Source organism: Taudactylus pleione, unplaced genomic scaffold (genome assembly GCF_031769625.1).
Source record: "Taudactylus pleione unplaced genomic scaffold, aTauple2 ptg000647l, whole genome shotgun sequence".
NCBI classification, from domain to species: domain Eukaryota; kingdom Metazoa; phylum Chordata; class Amphibia; order Anura; family Myobatrachidae; genus Taudactylus; species Taudactylus pleione.
Window position 1 is genome coordinate 1,168,655 of NW_028285049.1, and position 24,627 is coordinate 1,193,281.

Consider the following 24,627-nt stretch of genomic DNA (forward strand, 5'->3'; position numbering starts at 1 on the left):
TAATGACTTGCTTGCTGTCCATTGCTTAGAGACACCCACTGAAAGCATCTCGCATCCACCGCTCACGCACAAAACCGGAATCATCGAACAGAGATCAGGCGGCCATCAGCCTTCTGAATAAGTCTAAGATGCCGCAGACACAGCGGGTCTCCAGACACACAGAGGGCTCTCCTGCTGCTATGAGCATGAACGCAGTGGCTAATTTATGCCCACCCAGAAAATGGCTTTTAAACCTCCTGTTACCTTTCCCAAACGCTGACTACATATCACTCACTTTGCGAGTGAATCCTCTGTGTGAGCGTAAACGCAAAACAATCGCTGCGCGTACACAGTGCGGTTTACATGCATTCGCAATGGCTAACAATCGTGCGATCTGAGTAAATATCACCATTGCTTACATCTTTGAATCAGGCCCGATGTTCACTATAGCATTTCTGCCGCCAGCCCTGACCCTGAATTGTATACCAATACAGTTTATCACCTAGTATGTATGCTACTACCTCTGTTGCTTACAAGCTGCTACTTTTAATAATTGTTCATAGCCATCTACCAGCTGCTATACAGTTCCTGGTTCACCTAGTTACGCCTGGTGGTTCTGCCTAGCGTACGTTCCATCCCTACACCTTGGCAATCCTTAGAGTGAAATCACGTTACTACCTGTAAATTAAGATCCGGGAGCATCTCAGTAAGCATGTTGAGCTTTAAGGGAAAGGTGACGGCTATAGGTGAGGACCTCATGATGCTAAAGATCACCTCAGTACTGGTATTGCCCTCAGGCCCGCTGAGAGCCGTGGCAGGCCTGGGTAATAGGGGGCGTGGCCTAATCGCAGGAGGTGTGGCCACGCCCCCTTCCCGAAAAAAAAACCCCCAAAAAGATTTGCAGCGCCGCTCGCTTGGGAGGGGGCGCTCTGGGCCCCCTCAGCCCTGCTCAAAGCCAGGGGGGGCGCGTTCAGTGTGATCGCTCCCCCCTCACAGGCATAGGAGACTGCTGTGGCTGCTACTCAGCAGCCACGAGCAGTCTCCACTGCAGCTCAGCACACGCTGTGTGCTGGGCTGCTGTGAGAGAGGGAGGGGGAGCGGCGCCGGACCCGGGCCCCCGCCGAGCCCCTCAGGAAGCCCGGGCCCCAGTAATCTGTACCTGCTCCCCCCCCTCTCGGAGCCCCTGATTGCCCTAACAAATAGCAGGTCTGAGCTTTCTGAAGCATCATTGTCTAAACATTATCCATCTTAACATTCTGCACTGAAAAGATCTGTAACTAGAAACACCCAGGGTTTCCTTGCATTAGTCACTGCTATTAAAACCACATAAGACAGGAAATATACTCTGAACTCTTCAGTGGTGTTTCTCAAATACACTTCTCCTATATTGAGCTGTCATGGTTTATTACTGACTTGTTGGCACCATTGTTAGTTTCTTGGTGTTTAAGTGTAATAGCTGACCTTTACATCACTGACAGTGCTATAGATGCAGCACAACAAAGCTCTTCTATTACAATTCTATCCACTCAAGATGTACATTTCTAAGTACCGTATTAAGGGTCTGATTCAACAAGGATTGTAACTGCGATCTCGGGACTGTGATCGCAGTGGCTACGCAGACCCATCGCAAAGTGATTGACAGGAAGTACCATTTGGGGGTGGTGACGGGTGGGTGTTCGGCGAAAACGCAGGCGTGCCAGTGCTTTTGAACGGCGTTGCAGGGGCGTGCATAAATTGTACACTGTGATGCCATACACAGCTTGTGTACTCACTGCGTGCGACGAGGTTAGCAATTCCTGAGTAAGGTCAGAGCTTGTGCAAGTGTGCGTGAGGCTGCGATGATACTCGATGGTACCAGTGGTTTTGCAGTCTTGCTAAGTATTGCTGATGTGTGTAAGGTAAGGTGGGTGTCCTTATGTTGTGCTGCGACGGCATAGCGATCGCAGAGGATTACAATATCATCGCAGTGAGACTGTGGGCCTGATTCAGAGGCGCTCGCTATTTGCAAGCGCTCGCTCTGAATCAGGCGGATTTAAAAAAAAAAACGCTTCCAGGCCGCTCTCATAGCTGTGGGTGACCACCCACAGCTTGTGCGGGCGGCCTGGCAATGGTCGCGATTATCGTGACCATCGGGCTTGCGACGAGACCCTTGTGGTATGGTCTCGTCCACCGCAATCCACAGTGAACTTCCTGCTCTAATAGAGCAGGAAGTTCACTACTGACATCACGTGTGCTCAACATCGACAGCCACCCCGTCTTGTAGCGAGCCTCGGAGCGAGTGATTTATCGCGTACGCGCAGTGCGCACACCGCGCGTGCGCTCTGCCTGACCATCGACCTGCTTGCGAGTGCTATGCGCTCGCGAGCGGGTCTGAATCAGGTCCTGTGTGAGTAATCGCTATTGCATTCGCAGTTGCGATCCGTAATGAATCAGGCCCACTATCAGCCTCTACAAAGCTGGGCCCTTACATCACTGAATTTAATGTAGATCTGACCTGTCATTTTTTAAATAATTTCTGAACCACCAAGTAGATTGTGTGGGCAAAACATGGTTCATGTTGAAATTCACCCAGTTATAATTAGGGATGTGCAGGCTCGGATAGGTTCGAGTTTGCACGCCGAGTTCGGATTTTTCCCTCCAAAAAATGGGACTCAGAAAGAGGCAAAACGTCATCTTGCATGGACAAACATCATCATTCCTGGACAAAAGTCCAGGAATGATGATGTTTGTCCATGCAAGATGACGTTTTGCCTCTTTCTGAGTCCTGTTTTTTGGAGGGAAAAATCCGAACTCGGCGTGCAAACTCGAACCTATCCGAGCCTGCACATCCCTAGTTATAATGCTTGTACAATGATACTTCTGTTATCAGAAATTACAAATCCTGAGGCGAGTCTTAGTGGGTACCTCCAGGGCTGCTGACAGTTCGGCCGGGCCCAGGTACAGGGAGCGGGCGTGGCCAACCAAGAAGGTGTGGCCAGACCCCCTCCTTCTGAAAAAATAAATAAATACTATGAGCACCGTATAGGGGGTGCAGGGGATGAGGGCGCAGTCACTCCCCCCTTCCGCATATAACGCAGGGAGAGAGGTCTGACTGCTGCTGCAGCCTCTCTCCCTAGGCCGGCACACAGCGTGATAGCAGCGTGTGTGCTGGGCTGGGGAGAGAGGCTGCTGCGGCAGCAGTCAGTCCTCTCTCCCTGCTGCCCAAACTTGACGGTGATGGCTGGGACGGGGTGGGGGGCGAGTTGCAGGACCCGGGCCCTCGCCGTGCCCCTTCAACAGGCCCGGGCCAGGGTAAATAGTACCCGCTCCCCCCCCCTCTCGGAACCCCTGGGTACCTCTTAGTGAAACCAGTGATAAAGAGAGTAGCCTACTTGAGAATGATTTGGCGTTGTGTGTTAGATACTGCTGCCGCTGAAAGAGATACACCTACTTAGTGGACTGTCAGTCATGTAATCTTTAGTTTGACCAGTACTACTTGTCCACATATCTGTAGTTAAGTGGATAGTTGGTACAATGGCATTTTTACGTCCCGGTACAGGTGAGGAATTGCTGTTCTGATAAAATAGAATCTAGATGGAATTTGGTAGTGTGGCCGTGGACACATGACCTCAACTTATTGCTTAAACCAAATGCATTGATGGCTTCCGTGATCTGTTTTGCAACAGGATAGCAGCTGTCGTACTTGGTTCCTCTTACAAATGTATGTTTCACAGACAAATGTTGTTTGAAACTACTAGTCTTCTTGGTCCCTTTCTGTGCTGAAGATTCACCCCCAGCAGCAGCAGCCCTAGCGCACAAGGATTCTTTTTGGGAAATATGGATTGCATTACGGGAGTCAGTTAGCCTTGGCAAATTGGATGCAGGATGATTGCTTCCAATCATTAATGAGATGGCTGATGATGAAGGTATTGGTGGTGGAGATTGCATGTGCTTGTATTTATCCATGTTGCTGGTAGCTGGTGCTGAACTGCATGTATACGATTTTTCAGATTATGGTAAACCACTTGAATGTACCCGCTGCAAATGACGTAATAAGGAGGAGGTGCCTAGGTGGATAAAGTCCCTACCTCTACTTACTTTGGCACTACAAATGCTACAGATGCCTTAATACATGTTGTCAGGATTTGGGAAAAAAAGGCTGCAGGTGGCTCTTTTGGTCTTTTGCTCAGACATGACAGACATGACAATTTGCTTCTTCTTATCACTGGCAAGAACTGCTGCCACTGGTGGCTGACTTACTTTGACACAAACAACATCATCCTCCTGGATTTTATCAACTTGTTCTTGTCTAACACATTCATCATCATCAGTGTCAGATACTCAATTATCCCCCCCACATCATGTTGCACAGTTACAACTTCAATAGTGGAATCCTCAATTTCTATATCTAAACCATCAGCATCATTACTTGTACTACTACTCATCCTCACATTTGCAGAGGGTTCAGAAATGGTGGAAGGAGGCTTCTCTTGTGTTACAGAAATATCAGACTCACACATAGTACCCTTAGACTCTCCTCGGGAATCTGTGAAGTTTGTGAACAAACAATTTGTTCTTCAGCATTAGTGTTCTTTTTGTGCACTCATTTGCCTGTTGTAAAGGTGACACATCTAAACACAGATCGAGAAGGTGGCGCATGCAAGGTTAAAGGAGATGCTTGACTGTGGGCCTGATTCAGACAAGCTCGCTAAGATGCATACTCTCGCTGCTGTCGATGGTATGCAGTGTGTATGCATTGTGCGCATACGTATACCTTAGCGAAAGTTCGCAATTCACTCACTCGCTGCACCTAGACAGCCAGCAGAGTGAGTGACAGGGGACGCCGTTTGTAGGTGGTAATGGGCTGGTCATTAAAAATGGAGTGGAGGTGCAAACGCAGGCGTGCCTGAGCATCTCAACGGCGTTTTAGAGGTGTGCATAATTATAAGACAGCATCATAGTACATGTCACCTGGCTGGTTTTTACACTGAAGTGCTCGCAGTGCTTGTGGCAGGGTATGGTCAACCACAAGTGCTGCGATAGCATCCGATGTACCGATGGTTGCATACACTTCCAGGACATGACATGCACAGTGGGCGTATTAAAACAGGCTGGTGAGTGTATGCGTACACTATGTGATCGCTCTCTAAGAAATACTGGGTGTGCTAATGCATTGCTGTGCGATAGCGCTGCTTACGCAATTTGCATACACATTGTGTGAGCGATCGCATCTAGCGAGCGGCTCTGAAGCAGGCCCTGTGTTTGGCCCTGGCTTTTGCAATAGGAATTCGAGTGCATGAAAGAGCAGTAGCAGGTTCACCACTCGCAAATAAAGGTCATGGTCTGAGCCATTTCTTGCCACTGTGTGTGGTGTATGGCATGTTGGCAATTTTACATTTCTCGGCTGTAACTTTTCCCTTTTTAATTAGAGGTGTTTTTTCTTAAAGATTGTCAAACACTGTTTAGATTTGCAGTGCTCTTTCTTACACCTTCTTCTTACCCCTTGTCAGTCTTTAAAAGTAAATAATGAAGAAGTACTATAACTGCCAGCACTAGTCCTGGGATGCTCCTACTCTTCTATAGAATAATTCATGATTGATTTACACCAGGACAGGAATAAAGCTGCCGTACTTGAACTTGTAACTGCCACCACACCAAGTGAATGTACAATGAGATAAGGAAACGAGGGACTGTTTTTTCAACGTATATTATTATTAGGGATGTGCAGGCTCGGTTAGGTTCGAGTTTGCACGTGGAGTTCGGATTTTTCCCTCCAAAAAAACGGAACTCAGAACGAGGCAAAACGTCATCTTACATGGACGAACATCATCATTCCTGGACTTAAGTCCAGGAATGATGATGTTCGTCCATGTAAGATGACGTTTTGCCTCGTTCTGAGTTCCGTTTTTTTGGAGGGAAAAATCCGAACTCCACGTGCAAACTCGAACCTATCCGAGCCTGCACATCCCTAATTATTATGGGGTGCAGCTGAGGGGGCCTCAGCACCCAGCCTCTCAAACTCACACAATCTTCCCTGTACTGCAGGTTGCTTGCTAGTGTCTGGCCCTCACAGGCACACAGATAATAGATGCTTTCTTTTCCAACCTTCCCACCCACTCCAACCACCTCCTGTGTGAAATGGCACCTGAAATGACGAGGGAGGGACTTATATGCAATCCAAAACAATATCTGAGATTTCCGTTAAAATTAAATTTTGCATCATTTTGAGAACCGAATTGGACGGGAGGAATCCAACTGGAAATCAGTTCTCCTCGGAAACCTAAATTAGCTTCTGCTGGACTTCTCCTAATCCAAACCGCTCATCTCTAGTTTCTAGTAATCAAAGCAATGTCTATATTGGTGACTAGTATACAATGTTTTTTAAAAAAAGAAAAAAGTAGAGGTTTAATTTACTCAGTGCCCTTTACTCTTATTACCATACCGTATTATCCCTTGTAATTATCCAGTTACAACATGACGTTATTCATGTCGTAATTAAATAACTACAAGAGATAATACTGTATGGTAATAGGAGTAAAGTGCACTGAGTAAATTAAACCTCTACTTTGTTTCTTTTTATGGAACAGAGTATAGATAATGGGTATCGGTGGCACTTCCGTCTTTTAGATAGGAATTGGAATTAGGGAACAGAAATGAGATAATAATACAAGAATTTTCCAATTACTCCTACAGATCACCAAAATGAATATAATGTTGTCAGTAGACAAATGATTAAGTGAACAATATCAGTGCGGGATCTCTCCCTTCGCTTCCTGACTAGTATACAAGGCAGAACCTAGGGCCTGATTCAGCAAGGAACGCAGTTGCCTATATGCACGCAATCAGCCGATAAATTCGCACTGCGCATCCGTACGCATCACAGTGCGCGTGCACAAACCAGATGCTGCGATCGGGACCGCTATCGCAGAGGCTACGCAGACCCATGGCAGAGTGATTGACAGGAAGTGTCATTTGTGGGTGGTGACGGGGGGTTGGGCGAACACAGGCTTGCCAGTGCAATTCAACGCCGTTGCATTGTTGTGCATAAATTAGCCACTGTGATACCATACGTAGCCTGAGGACTGATAGCGTGCACTGAAGTAAGCAATTCCTGAGTGAGGTCTGACCTGCCTTAACAGTGCATATGGGTCCGATGTTACTCAATGTTACTGATTGTTTAGCTACAGTATGTTGTCAAAGTATACGGATGTGAGTAAGGGGAAGTGGGTGTCTTTATGTTAGGCTGCGATCGCAATGCGAATGCAAACATTTACATAGCACCGCTGATATTAGTAACTGCGCTGCGAGCGTATAAGCAGAAAAAAAGAGCTGGTTAATATTTATTTATTAATATTTATTTACATACAATCAGCATATTATGTTGCGCCTTACACTTGGGATAACTGTAACTAATAATACAGGTATTTGCAGACAGGCAAAGAGATGACAGGGCTCGCCAGCTTACAATCTATAGGTGAATAGGAATTTGATGCATAAGGTTAAGTGCTACATGTTACAATGTATCCAGCCAAATAGCAAGGGCAAAACATGCTTAGTGGGCTGTATGATCCAGTCATACATCTATGTTGGCTGCAATTTTGGACAGAGGGCCTGATTCCGCTCGCTAGGATGCGTTCGCACATAGCCTGCCGATGTTTGCAATCTGTGCATGCGTATAAGACGCAGTGCGCTATTCAGTCCATGCGATTGCAAAGCGATTGCCCCCTGTACACAGACGCTCCACAAGTATGAGTGACAGGTCGTGTCATTTGTGGGTGGTGACAGGGAGTGGTCGATGGAAGTGGGGGTGTGATGGTGCGAACGCAGGCTTGTCTATGCATCTGAACGCCATTTCAGGGCGTGCATAATTAAAACGCAGCGTCAGCATACACGTCACATGGCTGAATTACACACTGCAGCACTCGCAGTGCGTGCGGTAGGGTATGGTCAGCCACAAGTGCTGCCTATGGGTCTGATACTCGATGTTACTGATTGTTTCATACACTTCGTGGAGATGACGTGTGTTACTAGAGACATAGTGGGTGTGCTAATGTCTTGCTAGCGATCGCGGGATTTGCATACTTTGGCAGCTGACGGCTGCGTGCGAACGCATCCTAGCGAGTGGGTCTGAATCAGGCCCAGAGCTCAGAGAGTTGCTTGGGTATGGAAAGAAGTTAAAGAACATATGCAAATTTGGCTTGAACTGTGTAGAGGGGAGGTGATTAGTAAGAGTAGTATAGGGAAGTTAAGTCGGTGCTTCTGGATGTTTGTCTAAAGAGGGGAGTTTTCAGGGAACAGCGTAAATGAGGAAAAAATAGCAGCGTGTTCAACAAATTAAGGGGGCCATTCAGACCCGCTCGTGAGCAAAGGACGCTCGCAAGCGGGTCGATGTTGCCCCACTGCGCATGCGCACGACGGAGGGAGCTCCGTCGTGCGCATGCACGAGACCCGGATAGCGACGGGCTCTCCGTCGATCCGGGTCTCGCACCAAAGGGGGCGTGCTGTCGATGTTGATTGACAGCACGCCCCCTTTGGTGGGCGTGCCGGGGGCGTGGCTGCCAGACGGAGGCGTTCCCATGGGAACGTCTACCGTCTGAAGCCGGCCCCACTGACATCAGTAATGATGTCAGTGGGAGTGATTTTGGCTCTGATAGAGCCAAAATCACTCCTGGGTTTGTGGCAGCGAGACCCTACCGCAGGGTCTCGTCGTAAGCCCGATGGTCGCGATGGTCAAAGACCATCGCGACCAACATTTTGGCCGCTCGCATGTGCTGTGGGTGGTCACCCACAGCTATGCGAGTGGCCAGGAGGCCGCTCCATTTTAAGGTAGGAGGACCCTGAATCAGAGCGAGTGCTCTGGTCAGAGCGTTCAGCTCTGAATCAGGCCCTAAATTCAGGTTATTCTCAATTGGTAAATGGTCAATCAAAGTTAAAAAAAAAATGTTCATTCTGTTTAGAGATGAGCAGGTCTGGTCCTCCAGGAACCGGACCCACAAAACTTTGTGTATACGAGCCGAGATCAGAGTCCGGCTCGGGTTTTCACGTCTGACACGGATCTGAAAATGAGGCAAAATGTATCATCCTCCCGCTGTCGGATTCTAGTGAGTTTTGGATTGTATAAAGGTCCTGGTGATCAGCGCCATTTTCAGAGAGTACAGAAGGGACGTGTTGCTGTGTCACTGTGTTGTCCTATCGGGGGCTGGGGCTGCAGGCTGCTGCTGTGTTGTCCATAAAGGGGCTGGGGCTGCAGTACATAAAGGGGGTTTCAGTAATCAGTACATAAAGGTGCTGCTGTGTCACTGTTGTCCTATCAATCAAGGGGCTGGAGCTGCTGTACATAAATGGCTGCTGCTGTGTTGTCTATAAAGGGCTGGGGCTGCAGTACATAAAGGGGGGCTTCAGTAATCAGTACATATAGGGGTGCTGCTGTGTCACTGTTGTACTGTCAATCACCGGCGCTGGTAGCAGTGTGTTTGTTTTGGCAGCCAGCCAATGAGAGTCAGACAGACTCTCATTGGCTGTTGTGCTCACTGCAGGAGCCGGGCTTCCGGCTCCCGCAGTGGGTAATGGGAGAGACGTCATGACACCTCTCCCATAATTCAGAGCGGCCTGGGAGGATGGAGGAGCGGTGGCGGCAGGAGCGGGAGTGGGGATTAAGGTAAGTGTTTTTCTTTTCTTTATGTGTGTGTTTATCTGCACTGCTGGGGGGGGTTGGACTACTGCTGGGGACACTACTACTTGGGGCACTACTGGGGGGTTCCACTACTGGGGGCACTGCATCGGGGGACCACTACTGGTGGCACTGTATAGGGGGGGACTACTACTGAGGGCACTATATAAAGGGCACTACTGGGGCACTGCATAGGGGGGACTTTTACTGAGGGCACTGCATAGGGGGGACCACTACTGGGTGCACTATGTAAGGGGCAATGCATAGGGGGGACCACTACTGGGGGCACTGTATAAGGGGCACTACTGAGGGCACTGCAGAGGGGGGCAGTTATGCAACATAATTAAAATTGTAGGAGGGGGCAATTATGGGTCATAATTGTGTGAGGAGGGGGCAGAGTTTAAATACCGCAGTATAGCTTAGTGGCCCTCATCTTCGTTGAATTTTTTAATATGGCCCACACTGCCTTAAAGGTTGAAGACCTCTGTGCTAGCTAGTAGCTACGCTATTATTGTTCAGTGATACTGCCGGCCAGACCGCAGTTTATCATCTACGTATTTGTGACTCTGCAGGTGGTCTGTCCGCACTCCGCAGGGGTGCTTTGTTGTCCCTAAAAGGGGTGCTGTGTTGTTCATCAAGGTGCTGCTACCTCATCCAGGGGTGCTTTTCCCCAGCATAAAAAAAAATAAAAGTTAAATTAAATTATCATTCCTCAAAAAATAAAAAACAAGATTTTTTTTTATTTTGTTTTTTGTATGTGTGTTAGCAACTTAGCTGCAATATTATTGTTCGGTGACACTACCGGCTATTGTTCACCCATGCTCTCATAAATTTGCTTCGGAATCAAAAAATTTAATTAAATATACTACCAATCAACCATTTCTGTCCCTGCCTTCAACTACATACATACTCCATCTTCCACAGGCCTCTCTTGATTAATGAAAACATAGGTTTCCTTATGTGTCATGTTGGAAGTTGAACTGCTCTGTGTTTGTGCCGCCCACTGCTGACACTTAGCTTAGTCAGCCAGCTAGCTTGGTGCAAATTTTGGGCCTAAACCGGATGAAAACAATATTGTGAGCTGTGAGGTGGTAAAAATTGACTGGAAATTAGTGGAAATTAATGTTATTGAGGTTAATAATACTGTAGGTACAAACAAAAGCCCAAATTATGTGACTTTAGCAGTTTTTATAAATTTATGAGAAGAAAATAAAGATCCAAGACCAAAACACGCAAAGGCCGGTTTGGGCAAAACCAAATCCAGCTCCAAAACATGAAGGAGATACGGATACAAAACCAAAACACGGGGGGGGGGGGACGGGGGGGGGGGCACATCCCTAATTCTGTTGATGAATTTCTATGGAAATATGCTATTGACTCGCCCGCCGTGCAGTGCTTAGAGACGCCCACTACACCATCTTACATCCGCAACTCAGGCACAAAACCGTAGATGCCCACTACACCATCTTACATCCACTACACCATCTTACATCCAGTGCTTAGAGATGCCCACTACACCATCTTACATCCGCAACTCAGGCACAAAACCGATTCATCAAACACAGATCAGGCGGCCATCAGCCTTCTGACTAAGTCACGGTGCCGCAGACATGGTAGGTTTCCAGACACACAAAGGGCTCTCCTGCTGATAGCAAGAGCGCGGTGGCTAATTTAAGGATGCCCTGAAAACAGTGTTACTTTAAATGGTCCAACACACCTGAATTTCTCTAGTCACCCCCGTTACCTGCCCCAAACACTTCCTATCACTCACTTTGCGAGTGAATCCTCTGTGTGCGCCTGATCGCAAAATAATAGCTGCACGTGCGCAGTGCGGTTTTCACGCATGCCCGAGACACTCCCATAACACGCCCGAGACATTCCCATAACATGCCTGAGATACTCCCATAACACGCCCATGAGACAGCCTTTTTTTAGCGATCACTTCAAGCCATCTCCCAGTCACCTCCTGGGAATGCCCGTGGCAGCTGAAATGAGAGAGATTCCGGACCCAACAGCGATCTCTGCATACACTCAGTGGTGCACATGCTCCGAAGGGGTTTCCAGGACTTTTCACGAATGGCAGTAGCAAATAATCGCTCATCTGCGCACACATCCGTATTGCATCCAACTCTGAATCAGGCCTATTGTGACTTTGTGAGATGCTTCACATGTGTATGGCCACGATATCTGCGTTCCTTCCAAGGGGAGGAAACATTTCCCCAATACTCTCCTGAAGGAACAGGGGAAATGTCGGGCTGTGGGCAGCGGCAGTACGTATACCAACAGATGTGGCCAACTAATTGTCTAATCTTTTGGACATGACGGACGATTTCAGCATGTCCGGTAATTAATGGTCGGACGCAGCGATACACTGTACAATTATACGGCGGATCAGTCAGATCATTGTATAGTGTTTGCCCAGCAGTAGAAGAGTGTCAATTGTCCTATTGCTGGAATCAGAATAAACACGCTTTTTATCCTTGTTGAGTGCCAGCGTCTAGCTCAGAGGCTACCAAACTCCACCATTACATTCTACTTTTTAAGGATAGCCATGCTTGAGCACAGATGACTTAGGGCCTGATTCAGAGCCGCTCGTAAGCGGCCTCTCGTTTGCTCCGAGCGATGTTTGCCCAACTGCGCATGCGTACGGATCGTAATACGCTTGCGCGAACCAGTCAGTGCGGCCGAAAATCGTTTGTTCGCTAAATAGCGAATGCCTGCTAATATGAGTGACAGGAGGAGGTGTATGTGGGTGGTAACAGGGGAAGGTGCTTGAAAACGGGGAGTGGAAATCAGAACGCAGGCGTGCTTAAAGGTCAAAACGGGCGTTTTAAGGGTGTGCTTAATTAAAACAGCAGCGTCATTGACCACGTCACTGGGTTATTTTATAGCCAGAACTGCTCGCAAATTTGTGGTAGCAAACACCAGCCACAAGAATAGCGAGCAGTTCATATGCTGTTCGATGTACTCGATTAATCTAATAAATAGCGAACATGACGTATGGTGCGAGCGGCCAGGGGGCGTCTTTTTCAAAATTACAACTGCAAGTTTTGTTCGCTCGTTCAGACATAGAGGCGTCAACAGACCGCAAAGAGTGAACGGTTCATTTGAATAGCCACCCCTTGTTTTAGAACGAACGACCGCAAATAGCGAGCGGCTCTGAATGAGGGCCTTAATTAGCACTTCAGTCAATTTTGATTTAACCATCTGGACTCAAGTATTCTCTGGTGGTTGGTATTCAGCACAGACCCCTCCCTCTGGTGGCTGGTATACAATGCAGACCCCGCTCTCTGGTGGCTTACATACAGCGCACACCCCACTCTCCGGTGGCTGGTATACAGTTTAGACCCCACTCTCCGGTGACTGGTATACAGCACAGGCCCCACTCTCTGGTGGCTGGTATACAATGCAGACTCCACTCTCTGGTGGCTGGTATACAGCACAGGCCCCACTCTCTGGTGGCTGGTATACAATGCAGACCCCACTCTCTGGTGGCTGGTATACAGCACAGGCCCCACCCTCTGGTGACTGGTATACAGCACAGGCCCCACTCTCTGGTGGCTGTTTTACAATGCAGACCCCACTCTCTGGTGGCTGGTATAAAGCACAGGCCCCACCCTCTGGTGACTGGTATACAGCACAGGCCCCACTCTCTGGTGCCTGGTATACAAGGCAGACCCCACTCTCTGGTGGCTGGTATACAGCACAGGCCCCACTCTCTGGTGGCTGGTATACAATGCAGACCCCACTCTCTGGTGGCTGGTATACAGCACAGGCCCCCACCCTCTGGTGACTGGTATACAGCACAGGCCCCACTCTCCGGTGGCTGGTATACAATGCAGACTCCACTCTCTGGTGGCTGGTATACAGCACAGGCCCCACTCTCTGGTGGCTGGTATACAATGCAGACCCCACTCTCTGGTGGCTGGTATACAATGCAGAAAGAAAAAACAACAATGTGACCTGCACGTGGTCACTAAAGGCCTGGCGCTAGTTAGTTAAGATATCAAGAAAGAGTGCTTGCTGCAAGTATTAAGGGTATTGTTGAAACCCTGGAGACCACAGTCTCCTACAAAAATGAAAAAAAAAAAACACAGAAAATACCGCGCTTGGCACTCTATATATGGATGTATAAATTCACAGGTTTGCTGTCTGTTAAGGAACAGGAGGCAGATATAAATGTATATATTTATTGTATATAAAAGTACCTATGTGGCATATAAATCACAATAATGGAAAAATCACAAAAAAATATAAAATTAAATAAATACAACAACATTACAATCACAAATGAATATAATTACAGCGGTATGCCGTTTGGAATAAAATTGATACTTCAGTATCTAAAAAGCAAGAGTCCCAAATACAATGTATCTAATCCTATAAATTTGTATCCACACTTCCACTGTCACTGATTATCACACATAGGTGCTGGCAGAAAATTCTGCAGACAAAAAATCTCCACTACTGGCGTCCCAGTGTGGGAATACTGACCGCAATGGTGTAGAAATGATCTGCAGGTAGTGTAGATAATAACCTGTCTGCGTGTGCACGCTGAAAGTTCGTCCCGGCCCCAATCGTGCCTGGTTTGTAGCAGCCGCTGCCGATGCTTTGTAGGAAGCCTGTGTACAGGATCAGCGGTGTGCCTGGTTAGGTAGCAGCTGCTGCCGATACTTCACAGGAAGTCTGTGTGCTGGATCAGCGGTGTACTTGTTTGTATCGGTGTACCTGGTTTGTAGCAGCTGCTGCCGATACTTCACAGGAAGCCTGTATGCTGGATCAGCGATATGCTTGTGGGCAGTCAGGTTGTCACAGATTCGCCAGAACTTGGCCCGGAAAGTACAGGTGCAAATACAGGTGCAGTGGGGTGCTCACTTGGGATACTGATCGGGACCCTGGATACCTGGATGACGTCAAGTTCCGGCGAATCTGTGACAACCTGACTTGGAGCTTCAAACATCTCCAAAGATCATACAGTATGTGTGCTTTAGCAGCAGGTAAATGGTCGTGTAGCAACCTCCATATGCCTTAACTAGACTTTTTGGTGCCCTGGGTCAGAAAGAGCATTGCCACCCCCACCCAGGAGTTAAAGTGGGCTCCGTTCTGTCGGTTGTAATTGAGGCAGAACGGGTTCTGTCTCCTCCGGCCCACCTTACCCCGGCCACAGCATGACTACAGGCAGGGATGCGGGCTGCGGCTGCCTGATTGAGAAGGACAGGAGAAAGACCTTCCTGCCCGCTTCGTTTATACGCCATCATGCTGCCCATATCAATAGATGCAGCACTACAAAGAGTGACTCACTTGCACAGACCTGCCTACCCCAGCAAGTGCCCCTCCTACAGCGCTAGCAGCACGGAAACTAGATGACGCAGTGACGTCATCGAGCATCGGGTTTCTCCTGCTGCATGAAGAGGAGCTGCTTTGAGAGGACCCACCCGGACACTGTTCATAATTTTTTCTTTGAAAAAACTGAGAATCTGCCTGTGCTTGTCCCTGTGTGTCTCTGCTGTGGGGTCCGGGCAGTGGGCATTAGTGTCACTAACTTTCTGTGTGTGTCATGTCATAATTTAAGTTTGTCTCATGATGGCTCATCTCAATAATAGGGAAAGGCTGGTTATCTTTTTTTCTCTTGCCTTTTCCAGTTACAACACCGTGGGCGGGATGCAGCAATGTAAAAAATGTGGTTAAACTCCCGAAAATGCCGTGTTCTGGGGTTTGTCCACATTTCTCATATGTACCAAGCCCCAGAATGTGATGACTTTTCAGGGCTTGGATGCGGTTACACTATAGAAACCTATGTGAAAGGGGTCTTAACCGGATCCCTCCCAGCACCCCCCGCGGCACATGTGTCATTCTGAGCTTTTGAGTCCTTTGCGTTTGAGTTCATGCATACTGGCGTAATTAACGGAAGCATGCATATGAAGAATGGCGGGATGCATCACATGCAAATTGTGATGCGTCATGCATCCCGCCCTGTGGAATTATGAATATGCTCTGCTTTGTACACAGGCCACACAATGTGGGGGGGGGGGGGGCAAACCGCCCCCTTGCCTCCCCCCCATCCCATCCTATTCCGACGCCTATGAGTGGTCACCAGAATGGGCTCTAGTAATACTGGCCAATAAAATACATTCTGAATTGGACTTTAATCGCCTCTACTGGGGACTAGAACAAGCCGTGCATTTTATACTGGGCAGTAAATTGGCTCTGAATTGCATTCTAATTGCTAAAATGTGCTCCGTATTTTATACTGGTAAATAGAATGGCCTCTACTGATGACCAGAATAGACTTTGTATTATATACTGGCCATCACACTGGTCTATCAATGTCATTGTAACATGCCCAGTATCACTTACTGGTCGTTCATAGTTGCAGACAATCTGGCGGCCCCTATTGTGTAGCGGCCCCACTAAACACAATGCAGAGAACACCGGCACTGTGCAGCAGGAGGCCGGGCCATGATCATGCAATTCAGTGTGAATCGCGTCATCGGCTCCCTCCAGAACGCCCACTTCTATTGTATAAGTGGGCAGCTGCGGTGGGAAATCTGACACTGGCAAGGGGTGTGCAGGCAGGTGGCGGCCGGCGGAGAGACTTGCCCACTCCTTCAGGGGGCCCGGGAGTGCCACACAATTCCAACGACCTTTCAGCGTGCACACGCAGACAGGTTATTATCTACACTACCTGCAGATCATTTCTACACCATTGCGGTCAGTATTCCCACACTGGGACGCCAGTAGTGGAGATTTTATGTCTGCAGAATTTTCTGCCAGCACCTATGTGTGATAATCAGTGACAGTGGAAGTGTGGATACAAATTTATAGGATTAGATACATTGTATTTGGGACTCTTGCTTTTTAGATACTGAAGTATCAATTTTATTCCAAACGGCATACCGCTGTAATTATATTCATTTGTGATTGTAATGTTGTAGTATTTATTTAATTTTATATATTTTTTGTGATTTTTCCATTATTGTGATTTATATGCCACATAGGTACTTTTATATACAATAAATATATACATTTATATCTGCCTCCAGTTCCTTAACAGACAGCAAACCTTGATACTGTGAATTTATACATCCATATATAGAGTGCCAAGCACAGTATTTTCTGTGTGTTTTTTCATGGTATACAATGCAGACCCCACTCTCTGGTGGCTGGTATATAGCACAGGCCCCACTTTCTGGTTGCTGGTATATAGCACAGGCCCCACTCTCTGGTGGCTGGTATACAGCACAGGCCCCACTCTCTGGTGGCTGGTATACAGCACAGGCCCCACTCTCTGGTGGCTAGTATACAATGCAGACCCCCACTCTCTGGTGGCTGGTATACTATGCAGATCCCACTCTGGTGGCTGGTATACAGCACAGGCCCCACTCTCTGGTGGCTGGTATACAGCGCAGACCCTTCTCTGCGGTGGCTGCTATACAGCGCAGACGGGATGTAGTTTCAATCCCAGCTGTCGGGATCCCAGCAGGCGTTAGGGGGAGGATTAGGGTTAGGGGTTAGGCACTAGGGGGAGGGTTAATATTAATAGATAACAAATTTAGGGCCCGATTCATTATGGATCACAACTGTGAATGCAATAGCGATTACGCACGCAGTTCAACTGCGATAGTATGCTAATCTACTGCATTCGCTATGCCGCCAAAGCACAATATAAGGACGCCCACCTTACCTTACATACATCCGTAATGTTTAGCAAGGCTGCAAAACCATCGGTACAATCGAGTACCATCGCAGCCTCACGCACACTTGCACAAGCTCTGACCTTACTCGAGGAATTGCTAACTTCTATGCAAACTATCAGGCCTCAGGCTGCGTAGGGCATCGCAGTGAACAATTTATGCACACCCCTGCAATGGCTTTCAAAGGCACTGGCACGCCTGCGATTTGCTGACCACCCCCCGTCACCACCTACAAACGGCACTTCCTGTCAATCACTCTGTGATGGGTCTGCGTAGTCACTGCGCCGATCGTAGTGGCTTGTTCACGCATGCGCACTGCGATGATACGCATGCGCAGTACGCAATAATCGTCCGATTGCGTGCGTATTAGTAACTGTGATGAAAGCTGAATCAGGCCCTTAGACATTAAGGTGTGTGTGATGAAGTTGCCATAAAAACACAGATTGTAAAAATATCATTTGGAATCCAGCAACATTTGAAAACTTTCAAACACGAACACCCAGCAGCTAAATGTAACTTCTGTGCCATTTACAAGAAACGCATGCACATCTTTTTATAGATTTCCTCTTTTCTGCCAGTGTTTGTTTAGCACTATCTCCGTCAAAGGATTTCATCAAACATTGCTTCATTTTGAAGCTTCAGCCTCTTACTACATTCGGTCCTGTTTATATGCAAATAATGTGGGGACCAATTCCACAAATGGCTGCCCATTAAAAATATATATTTATATCATATTTGGGGGCCTATTCATCATCACTTAATTTTTAGAAAAGCAGGTGTAAATGAAAATTTTCACCTGCAACTGTAAAAATGAAGTTTTCGGGCCATTCATCAAGAACGTAATGCAGGAGATATCACAGATACAGTATACACTAGTATCACAGATTTCTCCTACTTACCTTCCTCTTGCGAAACTATAAAAAACACTACACTAGTATGGGGACAGAATGGCGAATGCTCCCACTTGTGGATCGCAACCCATAATGGGAAGGAGGTCCGGGTTGTGAAGAGGGATCCTTTCGGATCCCTTCGCCCCTGTCCAGCTCATTCCGCCGGATGTCAGGGCTCTTGTGCGCATCCGCGCCGAGTTAGAATGTTAATTATCGGGGTCCGTTCGGATACCGATAATTAACATCATGAATAGACTCCTTGATCCCTTTGATTGCAAGTTAGTTGAAAACAATTGAATTGCCCTGTGTGTGGCCAACGTGTACAATAACACTCAAGCAATCTCTTTTCTGCACATGCTAGATTTTAAAATTATTTAGTAATAGATCCTTCAATGAACCTTAGTCATATGATTATCGTTATATGCATATACAAGCCTGCTTCAGGGAAATATTCACTAAAAGTGGCAGCTTTTCAAAACTGTAATGCTGGTTGTCTGTGGTTCAGAATTTAAAACGGCAATCCTATTAAATGCCAAACAAGCCTGGCTTTGCATTTCATATTATTGCATCTTAAGTCCTGTAGCTATAACCATCGACAATCGTTGGCCGCAGCTTAGTACATATACCCTATAGCCTTATACAATTCTTACAAATTATTATTTGCTTGTTTTTTGCAACCTGATACTCATGACACTATCGTGCTCAGGCGAGGGGTGGCTGAAGAGAGAGGGGGGCTCGTGTACAGTCTCCATGTGGGCCCCCTCCTCTCCAGCGACATTGGTGAGTAGACTCTGGCAGCAGCACAGAATCTACTGCACATGTGCTGGTCTATGGGAACATGCCAGTCTAGCTACCACATACTTTCCTACTCTACAGGAATGGTCGGGAGGCTCCCAGAAATTGTGTGGCACTCCCGGCCGCCTGAAAGAGTGGGCAAGTCTCCCCGCCAGCCGCCACCTGCCTGCACCCCCCTGCCGGTGTCAGATTTCCCACCGCAGCCGCCCACTTATGCAATACAAGTGGGCGTACCGGAGGGAGCCGATGACGCGATTCGCACTGAATTGCATGATCATGGCCCGGCCTCCTGCTGCACAATGCCGGTGTTCTCTGCATTGTGTTTAGTGGGGCCGCTACACAATAGGGGCCGCCAGATTGTCTGCAACTATGAACGACCAGTAAGTAATACTGGGCATGTTACAATGACATTGATAGACCAGTTTGATGGCCAGTATATAGTGCAAAGTCTATTCTGGTCATGAGTAGAGGCCATTCTATTTACCAGTATAAAATACGGAGCACATTTTAGCAATTAGAATGCAATTCAGAGCCCATTTTACTGCCCAGTATAAAATGCACGGCTTGTTCTAGTCACCAGTAGAGGCGATTAAAGTCCAATTCAGAATGTATTTTATTGGCCAGGATTAGTATAGCCCATTCTGGTGACCACTCATAGCCGATGGGATGGGGGGGGGCAAGACGGCGGTTCGCCCCCCCCCACATTGTGTGGTCTGTGTACAAAGCAGAGCATGTTCATAATTCCACAGGGTGGGATGCATGATGCATTGCAATTTGCATGTGATGCATCCCGCCATTCTTCATATGCATGCTGGCATTAATTACGCCAGTATGCATGAACTGAAATGCAAAGGACAGCTCTTTCGGTAAGAGCGGTCCTTAGCGAGTGAGGGACATCCGGGTCTATGACCCAGGAGTCCCTCTGGTGTCATTCTGCGCATGCGCAGAATTATACACGTGCCGCGGGGGGTGCTGGGAGGGATCCGGTTAAGACCCCTTTCACATAGGCTTCTATAGGGTAACTGCATCCAAGCCCCGAAAAGTTATCACATTCTGGGGTACATATGGTACATATGATATGGTACATATGAGAAATGTGGACAAACCTCGGAACACGGCATTTTCGGGAGTTTAACCACATTTTTTTTACATTGCTGCATCCCGCCCACGGTGTTGTAACTGGAGAAGGCAGGAGAAAAAAAGATAACCAGCCTCTCCCCATTAATGAGATGAGCCATCATGAGACAAACTTAAATTGTGACATGACACACACAGAAAGTTAGTGACACTATTGCCCACTGCCCGGACCCCACAGCAGAGACACACAGGGACAAGCACAGGCAGATTCTCCATTTTTTCAAAGAAAAAATTATGAACAGTGTCCGGGTGGGTCCTCTCAAAGCAGCTCCTCTTCACACGGCAGGAGAGACCGACGCCCGATGATGTCACTGCGTCATCTAGTTTCCGTGCCACTAGCGCCGTAGGAGGGGCACTTGCTGGGGTAGGCAGGCCTGTGCAAGTGAGTCACTCTTTGTAGCGCTGCACCTATTGATATGGGCAGCATGATGGCGTATAAATACAGCGGCCAGGCATGTCTTTCTCCTGTCCTTCTCAATCAGGCAGCCGCAGCCCGCATCCCTGCCTGTAGTCATGCTGTGGCCGGGGTAAGGTGGGCCGGAGGAGGCAGAACCCGTTCCGCCTCAATTACAACTGACAGAACGGAGTTCTACTCCGTTCCGGCCCACTTTAACCCCTGGGTGGGGGTGGCAATGCTCTTTCTGACCCAGGGCACCAAAAAGTCTAGTTAAGGCATATGGAGGTTGCTACACGACCATTTACCTGCTGCTAAGGCACACATACTGTATGATCTTTGGAGATGTTTGAAGCCCCAGTAAGTAAATTTGCAGTGATTTGCCCAATTTAGATTCAAAACTTGATTCATATGGTTTCACAAAGTATACATGGCTGTGCATATTTTCACAAAGCAAGGAACTACCTAAATATATACTATAAACCCTGCACCCCTTATCTCCTTTTTGAATCTGCTATTCAGGGGGCAGCCCTTTGCTTAGTCCACCTTTAGCATGGAACACCCTTGGTCCATCCAACACCTCCCTTTTAGCCAGTGCAGATACCACTCTCTGGGGTCTAGTTACTAAGCAGTGTTAGGAGACAGAGGGCCTGATTCAGAGCCGGACGCTCTGACCAGAGCGCTCGCTCTGAATCAGGGCCCTCCTACCTAAAAATGGAGAGGCCTCTTGGATGCTCACATAGCTGTGGGTTACCACCCACAGCTTATGCGAGCGTCCATGATGATGGCCGCGATGGTCAAGACCATCTCGACCATCGGGCTTGCGATGAGACCCTGCGGTACGGTCTCGTGGCCGCAAGCCCTGGAGTGATTTTGGCTCTATCAGAGCCCAAATCACTCCCACGGACATCACTAGTGATGTCAGTGGGGCCAGACCCAGACGGTAGGCGTTCTCCGTCTGGCAGCCACGCCCCCGGCACGCCCCCCAAAGGGGGCGTGCTGTCAGTCACCATCGACAGCACGCCCCCTTTGGTGCGAGACCCATAGCGACAGCTATGGCTGTCGCTATGCGGGTCTCGCGCATACGCACGACGGAGCTCCCTCCGTCGTGCGCATGCGCATTAGGGTACCATCGACCCGCTTGCAAGCGTCCTACGCTCGCGAGCGGGTCTGAATTAGGCCCAGAGTGAAAAGTGATAAGGTGCCAGCCAATCAGCTCCTAACTGTCATCTCACAGGCTGTGTTTGAAAAATGACAGTTGGGAGCTGATTGGCTGGCACCGTATCACTTTTCACTCTGTCTCCTAACCCTGCTTAGTAACTATACCCCTCTATTCTCCCATACCCATGAAACTTTTGTGTGAAACTCTGCACCACAGTACAGTTTGAGACATGTGCCTTGATCAAAGTGGATTTGCACTGTACCTTGGCAGTTTTAGGTGCAGCAAATAACCTACAAAGTTTTCTACTCAAGACATCTCAGGAGGTTTGTGAAAATCAGGAAATAATTCAGAGAAAATAAAAATGTGTTTGCAGATTAATATCCACTGGAATCTAATCCCGGTTTGTGGTAGAAAAGATCTTTGTTTCAAGGCAATATAGTATTACACCTAACACAGTACAGTCCATTATTTACAGTTATTGTTCCTCTGAATCTTGCTAGGAGGAAAGGATGGGGGCTAATTTAGGGTGTGTCTATTATGAACACACATTTTTCTGGTATAACTGACTGAGATTATCGGATAGAATTCCACGGGCAGCACGGAACACCTGCTCAGACCGTGACCTAGAACATGGGCTAGAAAGTATTTCCGTTGCCATTTATGATAATATTCTAATCACTGGTTAAGTTTATTCTACAAGCGGATCATAAGAAGGGCGCAATGTTCAAAAATGTTCCACAAAATATCAGCCACCTTTCCCCATCGCAATTTGGGCTTAAGTATGAGCATCATCTTTCCAGCTTAAATCATAGAATATAAATTCTGCAAAATGAGGTTTGACGTATAGGGGTCTATATACTAAGTCTTGGTTGGGGATAAAGTGAACGGAGGTAAAATCCCAACAAATCAGCTCCTAACTGTCATTTTTCATACACAGCCTGTGACATGGCAGTTAGGAGCTGATTGGTTGGGACTTTGGGCCTGATTCAGAGGCACTCGCTGTTTGCGTACGCTCGCTCTGAATCAGGGCGTATTTTTGTTTGTTTGTTTCGGCCTCCAGGCTGCTCGCAAAGCTGTGGGTGACCACCCACAGCTAGTGCGAGCGGCCTGGCGATGGTCGTGATTATCGCGACCATCGGGCTTGCGTCAAGACCCTGCAGGAGGGACTTGGCTCCCGCAAACCCGAGTGGACTTCCTGCTCTAATAGAGCAGGAAGTCCACTACTGACATCACGAGTGATATCAGTAGGGCCGCCCACAAACGGCAGGCGTTCCTAAGGGAACGCCCTCGTTTGTTCAGCCATCCCCCCTCCCCGCTTACAAAACGGGGCCAGCTGCCAATCAACATCGACAGCCGCCCCGTCTTGTAGTGAGCCCCGGTGCGACGGAGGTGCCGTCGCTCGCTGGGGCTCGTGCATGCGCACGCCAGAGGTGGTGCATGCGCAGTGGGGGAACATCAACCCGCTTGCGAGCACTGTGCGCTCGCGAGCGGGTCTGAATCAGGCCCTTTATCTCCATCCAAGGCTTAGTAAATAGACCCCATAGAGTGCAGCACCCACGTTTCCGTGCCTGCTAACTGTAGCTATTGTCCTGTTGTGAAGCTCAGTTTGTGTAAATTGTTGCCACAAATGTGCCTCTTTAGTTCATAAACACTTACATGAGGTCATTGTACTGGCGCTGTTGACAAGTAAAGAAAACAATTGCATTTTGTAGCAGTCAGGTCAATTGGATGCGGTTTGCACTGTCATTGAATAGGCATTTTTTGCTCCCCCTTCTACATGAATTCAGATAAAAATAGGTTATATTATTCAGAAGCATCCTTGCCTGGAGGTGCATAGAGAGCGGCTGAATATGTTAGCATCACATTATAAATATGTACAGTCACAATAACAGGTGAAGGTCACTTACGTTGGCTCTGCTGGAAGCTTGATTTTCCTGGGAGGTAAACCGGGAATTTGGGGAGGGGCTGCAGGGGATTTGCCCGGGTTGCCAGTTGGTGGAGGCGGAGGCAGTGCTGAGGATAATGCTGATGACTTCTGTTCACTGAGTGCCACTTTGCCACCTACTGAAAGACACCAAATTATAGATATATTTATATAGTTTATTATATTAATAAATAATCTGTCATTGCAGACAGAACAAAAAAAATGGAGTGATCATATAATAATAATACTAATAATAAAAAAACAACAATCTTCAAAGTAAAATTAAATATGAAAACTAAACAGTGTACAGTATATTAACTTGGAAAATAAAGACTTTTAGGGGCCAATGCTATTGTCAGCTATATGAGTGAGCGCACATTGCTAATAAATACGATTCTGTAACATTTTAGATTTTTCCTATATGGCCTTCAAAGGCAAAATCTGCGTTGTGGTGGCCACAAATTGCTGGAGAAACTGTCTGAACGCTGGCAACACTTGTCCATAACTAACAATTATATTTCCCCCTTAATGTATGGAGAGAGAGAACAATTCATTAAGCAGTTTCCTTCTATTACAATCATGTTTCCTTGTGAGCAGCTCTTTTTTTAGTGACATTGGAGAAAAGGTGCGAGCTACTTACAGTTCACCTTCAAATATTGTTCCTCAAGTAAAGGTAAACCTAACACAATGGAGGCAGCACCCTATGAATTCACAAAGAACCATTGGCTCCACTGAGACATTGGCTCCACTGAGACATGTGGCAACTCCTACAATGTTCTTCTTACAAACAGTGGAGGGAGCCATCTTGTGAGATTCCTGAGAAGGCAGCCTATCAGTTCACTAGAAACCATAGTTCCATTCAGTACTCTTCTGGAATGTCCTTGAGGATGACAAATTTCGGGGAGTTCTCTTTGACTCCTGGGAGAACAGGGAACCCTCCTAGGTCCCTGCTACTTCCCTAGTTCAGTGGATGGGGCTCGATGACATAATTTGCTGTGATTTG

General features: G+C 47.6%; 1 protein-coding gene across 3 annotated transcripts in view; it reads right to left on the reverse strand.

Moving 5' to 3' along the window:
• The window catches only part of FYB1 (FYN binding protein 1), a 111,488-nt gene that overhangs the window by 52,492 nt on the left and 34,369 nt on the right, over positions 1-24,627 (reverse strand). For 2 of the 3 annotated variants that reach the window (XM_088455265.1, XM_088455263.1), the window contains exon 2: positions 23,608-23,764. In XM_088455265.1, coding sequence (XP_088311391.1) covers positions 23,608-23,764 — 157 coding nt within the window. The remainder of the gene's footprint in view (positions 1-23,607; positions 23,765-24,627) is intronic. The other variant, XM_088455264.1, reaches the window with a different exon arrangement.